This window comes from Oncorhynchus gorbuscha, unplaced genomic scaffold (assembly GCF_021184085.1).
Source record: "Oncorhynchus gorbuscha isolate QuinsamMale2020 ecotype Even-year unplaced genomic scaffold, OgorEven_v1.0 Un_scaffold_2954, whole genome shotgun sequence".
Classification (NCBI taxonomy): domain Eukaryota; kingdom Metazoa; phylum Chordata; class Actinopteri; order Salmoniformes; family Salmonidae; genus Oncorhynchus; species Oncorhynchus gorbuscha.
In genome coordinates, this window is record NW_025747331.1 from 12,243 (window position 1) to 25,593 (window position 13,351).

The following is a 13,351-nucleotide window of genomic DNA, read 5'->3' on the forward strand; positions in this document are numbered from 1 at the left end:
ATGGAAGAGACACCTCTAACCTAAACAACACTCCATTATAGACTACTGTCCTGATCTGGGTCACTGTTACTGTTTGATGGAAGAGACACCTCTAACCTAAACAACACTCCATTATAGACTACTGTCCTGGTCTGGGTTACTGTTTGATTAAAGAGACACCTCTAACCTAAACAACACTCCATTATAGACTACTGTCCTGATCTGGGTTACTGTTACTGTTACTGTTTGATGGAAGAGACACCTCTAACCTAAACAACACTCCATTATAGACTACTGTCCTGATCTGGGTTACTGTTACTGTTACTGTTTGATTAAAGAGACACCTCTAACCTAAACAACACTCCATTATAGACTACTGACCTGTTTGATTATCTAACCTAAACAACACTCCATTATAGACTACTGACCTGGTCTGGGTCACTGTTACTGTTACTGTTTGATGGAAGAGACACCTCTAACCTAAACAACACTCCATTATAGACTACTGACCTGATCTGGGTCTAATCTAAACAACACTCCATTATAGTTGACCTGATCTGGGTCACTGTTTGATTAAAGAGACACCTCTAACCTAAACAACACTCCATTATAGACTACTGTCCTGATCTGGGTCACTGTTCTGGGTCTGTTTGTTTGATTAAGAGACACCTCTAAACAACACTCCATTAAACTAACTGGGTCACTCCATTATAGACTACTGTCCTGATCTGGGTCACTGTTACTGTTTGATTAAAGAGACACCTGGATCTGGGTCAGAGACACCTCTAACCTAAACAACACTCCATTATAGACTACTGTCCTGATCTGGGTCACTGTTACTGTTTGATGGAAGAGACACCTCTAACCTAAACAACACTCCATTATAGACTACTGTCCTGATCTGGGTCACTGTTTGATTAAAGAGACACCTCTAACCTAAACAACACTCCATTATAGACTACTGTCCTGATCTGGGTCACTGTTACTGTTTGATTAAAGAGACACCTCTAACCTAAACAACACTCCATTATAGACTACTGTCCTGATCTGGGTCACTGTTACTGTTACTGTTTGATGGAAGAGACACCTCTAACCTAAACAACACTCCATTATAGACTACTGTCCTGATCTGGGTTACTGTTACTGTTACTGTTTGATTAAAGAGACACCTCTAACCTAAACAACACTCCATTATAGACTACTGACCTGATCTGGGTCACTGTTTGATTAAAGAGACACCTCTAACCTAAACAACACTCCATTATAGACTACTGACCTGGTCTGGGTCACTGTTACTGTTACTGTTTGATGGAAGAGACACCTCTAACCTAAACAACACTCCATTATAGACTACTGACCTGGTCTGGGTCACTGTTTGATTAAAGAGACACCTCTAATCTAAACAACACTCCATTATAGACTACTGACCTGATCTGGGTCACTGTTTGATTAAAGAGACACCTCTAACCTAAACAACACTCCATTATAGACTACTGTCCTGATCTGGGTCACTGTTACTGTTTGATGGAAGAGACACCTCTAACCTAAACAACACTCCATTATAGACTACTGTCCTGATCTGGGTCACTGTTTGATTAAAGAGACACCTCTAACCTAAACAACACTCCATTATAGACTACTGTCCTGATCTGGGTCACTGTTACTGTTTGATTAAAAGAGACACCTCTAACCTAAACAACACTCCATTATAGACTACTGCCCTGATCTGGGTCACTGTTTGATTAAAGAGACACCTCTAACCTAAACAACACTCCATTATAGACTACTGTCCTGATCTGGGTCACTGTTACTGTTTGATTAAAGAGACACCTCTAACCTAAACAACACTCCATTATAGACTACTGTCCTGATCTGGGTCACTGTTTGATTAAAGAGACACCTCTAACCTAAACAACACTCCATTATAGACTACTGTCCTGATCTGGGTCACTGTTACTGTTTGATTAAAGAGACACCTCTAACCTAAACAACACTCCATTATAGACTACTGCCCTGATCTGGGTCACTGTTTGATTAAAGAGACACCTCTAACCTAAACAACACTCCATTATAGACTACTGACCTGATCTGGGTCACTGTTTGATTAAAGAGACACCTCTAACCTAAACAACACTCCATTATAGACTACTGCCCTGATCTGGGTCACTGTTTGATGGAAGAGACACCTCTAACCTAAACAACACTCCATTATAGACTACTGTCCTGATCTGGGTCACTGTTACTGTTTGATTAAAGTGACACCTCTAACCTAAACAACACTCCATTATAGACTACTGCCCTTAATTATCTCTCTCTCTCTCTCTCTCTCTCTCTCTCTCTCTCTCTCTCTCTCTCTCTCTCTCTCTCTCTCTCTCTCTCTCTCTCTCTCTCTCTCTCTCTCAGATAGATTGGACACCAGTGTCAGTGATAGAATGATGTGTGTGACAATGCAGATGTTGGTTGATATATCTGCCCTGCTGCCTCTTCCTCTCCACCCCTGCCCTCTATCCTCTCCTATTGTCCCATACAATAATCTATACTCTTATTTATGCTTTGGACGAGTGCACTGCAGTTCTCCCTCGAGTTCGTGACCCCGACTATGAATACCACTGCTGTAGATAATAGAAGACTCAGAGAGAGAGAGAGAGAGAGAGAGAGAGAGGAGGAAGAGGAGGGGTCGTTGGGGCGTTTTCCAGTCTAGAATACTTTCACTTTCAACGGTCTTCTGCAAAGCAGAACGAGCGCATTTCTTCTTCAGCTCGTCGAACAGAAAAGCGGAAGACTTCGCGGAGGGACGTTCGTTGTTAGTTCGATGGAAAATGGCGATTTTAATTGGTCTACTTATTTCATCATTGTCTCTGTATTGTGACTTCACCGGTAAGTTAGACTTCTGTCTAATTCCACAACTCTGTGGCGGAATTAAGTTGAGTTTAATAGTTTAGGTATTTTTTTCCTGTTTTATTTCCTTAAATAAATGTTGGTACTGTGCATTTGATTTAAAGTATTTTAGATAACTAATGACTGACAGTGAATGGTTGAATTCTTTAGGAATACATCCTCCCTCCTGCCATGGTTCAATGACGTACTAAATTCCATGTGTGTGTAGGTGTTAGTGGTGCTCAGGTCAGCTGTTTGTTCACCCGCAACCGCCCGGAATTACTAATAACCCATCCACAACAACCTGACTAGATGTGATAAAGTGAAAATCTGAGGGCCGCACTCAACCCTAACCCGCTAATATAGAAAATATGCAATAGGCTACAGTCAAAGAGAGCGGAACGATTTTTTTGACAGGGGGATTAGTTTTTTTTAACCTGATTTAGAGATAAATGATAATTTCCTACATTTTGGTAGGCTATTTGTTAGTCGACTATTCTATAATTAGATGCATGTAGCTTCTCCTTCGTCATTATATGTTGACCTAGAATACTAAATAAACCCTTGATCAACATAATAATGTAATAGATCGATAGGATGAACGCTATCAATCTAGTTGACATCCGTAAGGTTCCCGCTGTCATCTTTCGACGTTTGGGGACCGGCGAGAAAATACAATGACGAAACAAAAATAAAAACGGAAAAGATTTTCTGTGCAAAATGTCCAAATGACATCAATTTGAGCGGTTGTAAAGGAGACAGAAAGCTGTGAAAATGAAACCCCAATATGTTTCTGATGAGATTACAGTTCGGCTTTTATGTGGTTGAAATACTATCATGTTTTATGATGTTTAATGATGAAGACGGCACCTCTACAGATGGTATCTAACGGAGCTTTGTATTCTCTCAAGTAGGCAGAAATAGACGGCACCTCTACAGATGGTATCTAACGGAGCTTTGTATTCTCTCAAGTAGGCAGAAATAAACGAATTCAGATGGTTCTCCGGAGCTTTGTTTCCCAAGTCCACATTTTGTCAACATTCTACAGTGTATCGTTAACGGAAGACTTTGTTCTGCAAGAGTTCATATTATGAGAAGAGGCTCTATTTCTCGTTATGTTCCCAAGTCCACATTTTGTCAACATTTGGTGTATCGTTATACTTAAGACATGTTCTGCAGAGTTCATATTATGAGAAGAGGCTCTATGAGAAGTTATAGACCGACCAACAGAGTTCATATTATGAGAAGAGGCTCTATGAGAAGTTATAGACCGACCAACAGAGTTCATATTATGAGAAGAGGCTCTATGAGACGTTATAGACCGACCAACAGAGTTCATATTATGAGAAGAGGCTCTATGAGAAGTTATAGACCGACCAACAGAGTTCATATTATGAGAAGAGGCTCTATGAGACGTTATAGACCAACCAACAGAGTTCATATTATGAGAAGAGGCTCTATGAGAAGTTATAGACCGACCAACAGAGTTCATATTATGAGAAGAGGCTCTATGAGACGTTATAGACCGACCAACAGAGTTCATAATACATCTGAACAGAGGCTCTATTCCAGAGAAAACAATGTTTGGTTTGAACAATACAACAATAACAGAACAATAAAGTTTTCACTATTATGAGAAGCTGAGGCTCTAGTCCTGCCAGGCTGTTATAGACCAACCAACAGAGTTCATATTATGTAGAGATGGGCTCCACCCAGGGAGGGGTTGGTCTAACAGACAACAAGGTGAAGTTCATGGAGGGTGGACAGGTGAGAAGAGACACAGCTGAGGGTGGAAGTTATAGAGATGCAGACAGCAGAGTTGGACATTAAGAGAGGAGACACAGCTGAGGGTTACAGGTGAGACCGACCAACAGCTGAGTTGGTTTCCATGGTAGACATCTGAACAGAAGGCTGGACAGGTTCCAGAAAGCCAAAACAATGTTTGGTTTGAACAATAAAATCAACAATAACAGAACAATAAAGTTTTCACTTGTCCTTGGTCTTCCAGATGCTGAGTGCCTGGTGGTCAGTCCTGCCAGGCTGGTGGTGAAGCAGGAGACACAGCCTCCCGGTAACTGCAGCTCAGATACCCCTGTAGAGATGGGCTGGACCGAAGCCAGACAGGGAGGGGACAGGTCTAACAGACAACAAGGTGAAGATCCTGACGCTGGAGGGTGGACAGGTGAGAGAGGCAGACACAGCTGAGGGTGGACAGGTGAGAGATGCAGACAGCTGAGGGTGGACAGGTAAGAGAGGCAGACACAGCTGAGGGTGGACAGGTAAGAGAGATGCAGACAGCTGAAGGTGGACCGGTGAGAGAGGCAGACACAGCTGAAGGTGGACAGGTAAGAGAGAGCAGACAGCTGAAGGTGGACAGGTGAGAGAGGCAGACACAGCTGAAGGTGGACAGGTGAGAGAGGCAGACACAGCTGAAGGTGGACAGGTGAGAGAGAGGCAGACAGCTGAGGGTGGACAGGTGGACAGACACAGCTGAGGGTGGACAGAGAGGCAGACAGCTGAGGGTGGACAGGTGAGAGAGGCAGACACAGCTGAGGGTGGACAGGTGAGAGAGAGGCAGACACAGCTGAGGGTGGACAGGTAAGAGAGAGGCAGACACAGCTGAGGGTGGACAGGTGAGAGAGGCAGACACAGCTGAGGGTGGACAGGTGAGAGAGGCAGACACAGCTGAGGGTGGACAGGTGAGAGAGGCAGACACAGCTGAGGGTGGACAGGTGAGAGAGGCAGACACAGCTGAAGGTGGACAGGTGAGAGAGGCAGACACAGCTGAGGGTGGACAGGTGAGAGAGGCAGACACAGCTGAGGGTGGACAGGTGAGAGAGGCAGACACAGCTGAGGGTGGACAGGTGAGAGAGGCAGACACAGCTGAGACTTTTAAAGCTAGTAAAAAAACAACAACACCTTTTTAGTTTGACTTTAATGTTATTTAGCTTCGATGGTCTTTAATGAGGTGTTATTCTATACATTTATTCATCGCTTGTGTTGCCTTCTGTTTTTTATTTTAATTGATTTATTTTAAATACACTTTAAATATTTCATTTGATTTGACAGTATGACTGACTGGAAGATCAAACCTTCATGCTTCACAGACGGAGGCCTGTGTCAGAAACAGCTAAACATCACAGTTTATAGTGAGTGACATCTCTCTCTTATCTTCTCTGGTGTTTCTGAATGTATTCTTAGTATGGCTCTGCACTGTTAATCACTGTGTGTTTCCATTCCTCCACAGAGCTTCCAGACCGTGTCTCCATCAGCTACAGGAAGTACCCTGATCCGATGGTTGAGGGGGATCAGTACCTGCTGCAGTGTCTTGTCCAGAACATCGCTCCTATTGGGAGACTCACGGTGACCTTCTACAAAATCAGTGCCACTGGTGAACAGACAGAATTAGACACACAACAGAAATCCAAGGACAACATCAACACACCACAGAATGGGACCTACACCCTGGACTTCACCCCTGGTAGAGATGATGACGGGGCCCAGTTGTTGTGTTCAGCCATGTTGGATCTGGGACCAGAGGGACCCCAACCTCCTCCTGTAATGGACTCAGACCGCCTCAACACCAACGTGCACTGTGAGTCCTTCTGGTTCTCTGTCTACACACATTTAGTACAACAGTTAGTTAGACACCAGACGAGTCATGACGTTGACAGATGCTGTTTTCACTTCATTTTCTCTCATGAATCAACTTGTTTCTCATCTCTCTTTATCGCTCATTAATCAACTTGTTTCATCCCCCCCCAGACAAGCCTCAGATCACTATGAGTCCTGGATGTTTCTCCATGAGCATCACGGAGGGCGACACCCTATCACTTAACTGTAGTGCAAAAGGTAACCCTGCCCCCTCGTACGATTGGTTGCTCTCCCAAGCCGACTCCAACCCCATGGAAGAGAGATCCGTAGTGACCATCACCAACATTGCCAAGTCTCACTCTGGAGATTACACCTGCATCGCCAGAAACCTCCTGGGAAACAGCACCTGTACTGTTAACGTGGAGGTCACAGGTGAGATGGATGGATGATTGGTCGGATGGTTGGTAAGTTGGAAGATTGATTGGTTGTTAGGTTAGTTGGATGATAGTTTGGTTGGTTGGTAGGTTGATAGATTCGGTCGTCCATCGGTCTTGGTCTGTCGAGAAGGTCCTGTTATGGAAAAATATATATATATTAAAAATGAAACAATAGAATTCACACATGGTATAATGAAAAACCTCTGTGACCGCGCTCTCCTTGTAATGAAAAGCTCCTCTTTGGAACTGAAGAGGAGCATCACCACATAGAAACACTAACTCCGAAGAGAAGCCCAATGACTCCAATGTGACATGACCTTTCACATAATCATTGGTATTTTACTCAACACAAATCAAATCAAATCAAATCAAATCCAATTTTATTTGTCACATACACATGGTTAGCAGATGTTAATGCGAGTGTAGCGAAATGCACTGTGATGTTGACATTCCAGGTGTGTTTATGTTATTTGAAACCTGACACAGCTCATGACTATATACGATGTGTCCCCCCCCCATATACTGCTAACATAGAGCAGGTCAACTCAGACCTCATGACTATTCAATGCCCCCCCATACTGCTAACATAGAGCAACCCTGTTCCTAGAGAGCTACCCTCCTGTAGGTTTTAACTCCAACCCTGTTCCTGGAGAGCTACCCTCCTGTAGGTTTTAACTCCAACCCTGTTCCTGGAGAGCTACCCTCCTGTAGGTTTTAACTCCAACCCTGTTCCTGGAGAGCTACCCTCCTGTAGGTCTTATCTCCAACCCTGTTCCTGGAGAGTTACCCTCCTGTAGGTTAACTCCAACCCTGTTCCTGGAGAGTTACCCTCCTGTAGGTCTTATCTCCAACCCTGTTCCTGGAGAGCTACCCTCCTGTAGGTTTTATCTCCAACCCTGTTCCTGGAGAGCTACCCTCCTGTAGGTTAACTCCAACCCTGTTCCTGGAGAGATACCCTCCTGTAGGTTTTAATTCCAACCCTGTTCCTGGAGAGATGCCCTCCTGAAGGTTTAAACTCCAACCCTGTTCCTGATTAACACTGATGTAGTCTCTGATAGGGCAGCACTAACACTGATGTAGTCTCTGATAGGGCAGCAGTAACACTGATGTAGTCTCTGATAGGGCAGCAGTAACACTGATGTAGTCTCTGATAGGGCAGCACTAACACTGATGTAGTCTCTGATAGGGCAGCACTAACACTGATGTAGTCTCTGATAGGGCAGCACTAACACTGATGTAGTCTCTGATAGGGCAGCACTAACACTGATGTAGTCTCTGATAGGGCAGCACTAACACTGATGTAGTCTCTGATAGGGCAGCACTAACACTGATGTAGTCTCTGATAGGGCAGCACTAACACTGATGTAGTCTCTGATAGGGCAGCACTAACACTGATGTAGTCTCTGATAGGGCAGCAGTAACACTGATGTAGTCTCTGATTGGGCAGCAGTAACACTGATGTAGTCTCTGATAGGGCAGCACTAACACTGATGTAGTCTCTGATAGGGCAGCAGTAACACTGATGTAGTCTCTGATAGGGCAGCAGTAACACTGATGTAGTCTCTGATAGGGCAGCACTAACACTGATGTAGTCTCTGATAGGGCAGCACTAACACTGATGTAGTCTCTGATAGGGCAGCACTAACACTGATGTAGTCTCTGATAGGGCAGCACTAACACTGATGTAGTCTCTGATATATCACTAGCCACTTTAAACAATGCTACCTTATATAATGTTACTTACCCTACATTATTCATCTCATATACATATGTATATACTGTACTCTACAACATCGACTGCATCCTTATGTAACACATGTATCACTAGCCACTTTAACTATGCCACTTTGTTTACTTTGTCTACATACTCATCTCATATGTATATACTGTACTCGATACCATCTACTGTATGCTGCTCTGTACCATCACTCATTCATATATCCTTATGTACATGTTCCTTATCCCCTTACACTGTGTATAAGACAGTAGTTTTGGAATTGTTAGTTAGATTACTTGTTGGTTATCACTGCATTGTCGGAACTAGAAGCACAAGCATTTCGCTACACTCGCATTAACATCTGCTAACCATGTGTATGTGACAAATAAAATTTGATTTGATTTGATTTGATTTGATTTGATAGGGCAGCACTAACACTGATGTAGTCTCTGATAGGGCAGCACTAACACTGATGTAGTCTCTGATAGGGCAGCACTAACACTGATGTAGTCTCTGATAGGGCAGCAGTAACACTGATGTAGTCTCTGATAGGGCAGCAGTAACACTGATGTAGTCTCTGATAGGGCAGCACTAACACTGATGTAGTCTCTGATAGGGCAGCACTAACACTGATGTAGTCTCTGATAGGGCAGCACTAACACTGATGTAGTCTCTGATAGGGCAGCACTAACACTGATGTAGTCTCTGATAGGGCAGCAGTAACACTGATGTAGTCTCTGATAGGGCAGCAGTAACACTGATGTAGTCTCTGATAGGGCAGCACTAACACTGATGTAGTCTCTGATAGGGCAGCACTAACACTGATGTAGTCTCTGATAGGGCAGCAGTAACACTGATGTAGTCTCTGATAGGGCAGCAGTAACACTGATGTAGTCTCTGATAGGGCAGCAGTAACACTGATGTAGTCTCTGATTGGGCAGCAGTAACACTGATGTAGTCTCTGATAGGGCAGCAGTAACACTGATGTAGTCTCTGATAGGGCAGCACTAACACTGATGTAGTCTCTGATAGGGCAGCACTAACACTGATGTAGTCTCTGATAGGGCAGCACTAACACTGATGTAGTCTCTGATAGGGCAGCACTAACACTGATGTAATCTCTGATAGGGCAGCACTAACACTGATGTAGTCTCTGATAGGGCAGCACTAACACTGATGTAGTCTCTGATAGGGCAGCACTAACACTGATGTAGTCTCTGATAGGGCAGCACTAACACTGATGTAGTCTCTGATAGGGCAGCACTAACACTGATGTAGTCTCTGATAGGGCAGCACTAACACTGATGTAGTCTCTGATAGGGCAGCACTAACACTGATGTAGTCTCTGATAGGGCAGCAGTAACACTGATGTAGTCTCTGATAGGGCAGCACTAACACTGATGTAGTCTCTGATAGGGCAGCATTAACACTAATGTAGTCTCTGATAGGGCAGCAGTAACACTAATGTAGTCTCTGATAGGGCAGCAGTAACACTGATGTAGTCTCTGATAGGGCAGCAGTAACACTGATGTAGTCTCTGATAGGGCAGCAGTAACACTGATGTAGTCTCTGATAGGGCAGCACTAACACTGATGTAGTCTCTGATAGGGCAGCAGTAACACTGATGTAGTCTCTGATAGGGCAGCATTAACACTGATGTAGTCTCTGATAGGGCAGCACTAACACTGATGTAGTCTCTGATAGGGCAGCACTAACACTGATGTAGTCTCTGATAGGGCAGCACTAACACTGATGTAGTCTCTGATAGGGCAGCACTAACACTGATGTAGTCTCTGATAGGGCAGCACTAACACTGATGTAGTCTCTGATAGGGCAGCATTAACACTGAAGTAGTCTCTGATAGGGCAGCACTAACACTGATGTAGTCTCTGATAGGGCAGCACTAACACTGATGTAGTCTCTGATAGGGCAGCACTAACACTGATGTAGTCTCTGATAGGGCAGCAGATAACTCCCTCGGGTAGATAACGTCGGTAGTCCAGTTGTGAAGGCCTGGTGGGGAGGATAGGTGATTGTAGCCCAGGAGTGACTGATGGAACTCTTCAGCTGGCTAGCTCCGGAATAATTGATGTTTGCTCCGGAATCGACGTAAGCCGATAGTCACACGGATAGCAGCTAGCTAGCTGCGAGATCCAGGTATGAATGTCCAGAGTTAGTGGTTGAAATCCGGGGACATGGAGAGAAAAATGGGTCCGGTATGTTCCGAGCCGCACCGTACAAAACTGGCGATAGATTTTCGAGCTAAAGGGTAGCTGATGATCACAAACTGTGGTTAGCTGAATACTAACGATTAGCCAGTAAAGAAGCTAACTAGCTTCTGATTAGCTTCAGGCTAGCTTCTGGATTATCTTCTGGCTAGTTTCTGGATTAGCTTCTGGCTAGCTTCTGGATTAGTTTCTGGCTAGCTTCTGGATTAGTTTCTGGCTAGCTTCTGGATTAGCTTCTGGCTAGCTTCTGGATTAGCTTCTGGCTAGCTTCTGGCTAGCTTCTATGGAGGATTACAGATTTGAGGTAAATAATACTTTCTTTTTTTATAAATATAAGTTGGTTAGGCGGGTTGCAGGAGAGTGTTTTGAAGATGAGTTTATAGAAAATCAAAAATATAAATAAAAAGGTATGCGAAGAAAGTTGTAGAAATATATACATATATATACGGACAAGGACAAAAGACATCTAAAATGCTATGCCATCTTGGAGCAGAGGAAGGATGCAATGCTCATTTCCTCTCTCTGTTCCGTTAACCTTTGGGGTGGTAGTCTTGGTAACGGTAGGTCATATGCAAAACCACTTCAGAAGTAAAAAAAAAAATGAATCTGAGCATCCTTGTATATGGAGTATGGGAATTGTATCAGGATTGAGATCCACATACGAATGTAGTTTAAATCAAAACTCAAAAGATAAACTCATGTCGTTTTTTGAGCTGTTGACATATTGGGGAAAAAAATTCAGATGTATATCAGACATGCCAAATTATTGTCAAATGATCAGAATTGTGTTGCCTGTGTAAACGCAGCCTAAACTTCTGTTTCCCTCCTCAGGAGCTTCCTGTCAGGCTGCTGCAAGTGCCTTGGTGGCTATGCTGCTCCTCCAACTCATTCATTGGCTTTAAGACCACTTCCTGAACCCACTGATTGGCTGAATACATGTGCTTTTATTTTTTTTTCTTCTTCAAAATCCCTCCCACTGTGATTGGTGGCTGTCTGTCCACTTTCTGCTAACTACTGATTAATAAATAAATACAATTATTGATTGATTGATAGCCATGACAACAATACTTTGATAATATTACCTTGTAACTTTATGATTTTGCCTTAAATCAACAGTTTGGATCCACCTACACATTAAAGGGTTTTTCTTTATTCGTACTATTTTCTACATTGTAGAATAACAGTGAAGACATCAACTATTATGCTGTGCCAATAGTAGGACACACCTACTATTCCATGGTTTCCATGGTTTCTATATGTGTGTATATATATATCATGGATTAAATTCATTTTACACCTACTATTCCATGGTTTCCATGGTTTCTATATGTGCATATATATATATATATTGTCACGTTCTGACCTTTATTTCCTGTGTTTTGTATTTAGTTAGTATGGTCAGGGCGTGAGTTGGGTGGGCAGTCTATGTTTGTTTTTCTATGTTTTGTGTATTTCTATGTTTCAGCCTAGTATGGTTCTCAATCAGAGGCAGGTGTCATTAGTTGTCTCTGATTGAGAATCATACTTAGGTAGCCTGGGTTTCACTGTGTGTTTGTGGGTGATTGTTTCTGTCTCTGTGATTGCACCAGATAGGACTGTTTTGAGTTTTCACATTTATTGTTTTTTTGTAGTCAGTTGTTCATGTGTACCTTAACGTATTAAAAAGAACCATGGACACTTACCACGCCGCGTATTGGTCCTCTGATCCGTTTCGCCTCTCTCCTCTTCGGAAGAAGAGGAGGAAATTCATTACATATATATATATCATGGATTTAATTCATTTTACACCTACTACTCCATGGTTTCCATGGTTTCTATATGTGCATATATATATATATATCATATATAATGGATTTAATTCATTTTACACCTACCATTCAATGTTTCCATGTTTCTATATGTGTATATATATCATGGATTTAATTCATTTTACAGTGTTATTGCCTGTTTTCTTTCACTATTTCTGACCATTGGTGATCTTAGTCAGCTATGACACATAATACTTCATTTCACATTTCCTTATTAAGTTATGGTGTCAGATAACATACAATGAAACTAGACTTCTGTTAATAATATACAAATGACCTTGTTCCAGGTGAGGATGTTGTTCAGCACTAGTGTGTCAATAGCAGGGCATCTTTGACTCTACTAATCATATTACATTGTTTGGTGGGGATGTTGTTCAGCACTAGTGTGTCAATAGCAGGGCATCTTTGACTCTAGATGACACCAACTAATCATATTACATTGTTTGGTGGGGATGTTGTTCAGCACTAGTGTGTCAATAGCAGGGCATCTTTGACTCTAGATGACACCTACTAATCATATTACATTGTTTGGTGGGGATGTTGTTCTGCACTAGTGTGTCAATAGCAGGGCATCTTTGACTCTAGATGACACCTACTAATCATATTACATTGTTTGGTGGGGATGTTGTTCTGCACTAGTGTGTCAATAGCAGGGCATCTTTGACTCTAGATGACACCTACTAATCATATTACATTGTTTGGTGGGGATGT

At 42.8% G+C, this 13,351-nt stretch overlaps 1 protein-coding gene across 1 annotated transcript; it reads left to right on the top strand.

The window, feature by feature from the left end:
• The first annotated feature begins 5,380 nt into the window (after positions 1-5,380).
• Positions 5,381-11,800, top strand: LOC124027093 (neuronal growth regulator 1-like). Its single transcript, XM_046339639.1, has 5 exons — positions 5,381-5,386; positions 5,926-6,005; positions 6,104-6,451; positions 6,622-6,882; positions 11,664-11,800. The coding sequence occupies exons 2-5, from the start codon at positions 5,927-5,929 to the stop codon at positions 11,732-11,734; spliced, it is 759 nt and encodes a 252-aa protein (XP_046195595.1). The 5' UTR covers positions 5,381-5,386; position 5,926; the 3' UTR covers positions 11,735-11,800.
• Positions 11,801-13,351: the final 1,551 nt, after the last annotated feature.

Bases quoted from the DNA above. Each gene is read 5' to 3' on its own strand.
- LOC124027093 (XM_046339639.1), top strand. From the start codon at position 5,927: ATGACTGACTGGAAGATCAAACCTTCATGCTTCACAGACGGAGGCCTG. The intron at 6,006-6,103 runs GTGAGTGACATC...ATTCCTCCACAG, and splicing joins GCTAAACATCACAGTTTATA to AGCTTCCAGACCGTGTCTCC. The intron at 6,452-6,621 runs GTGAGTCCTTCT...ATCCCCCCCCAG, and splicing joins CCTCAACACCAACGTGCACT to ACAAGCCTCAGATCACTATG.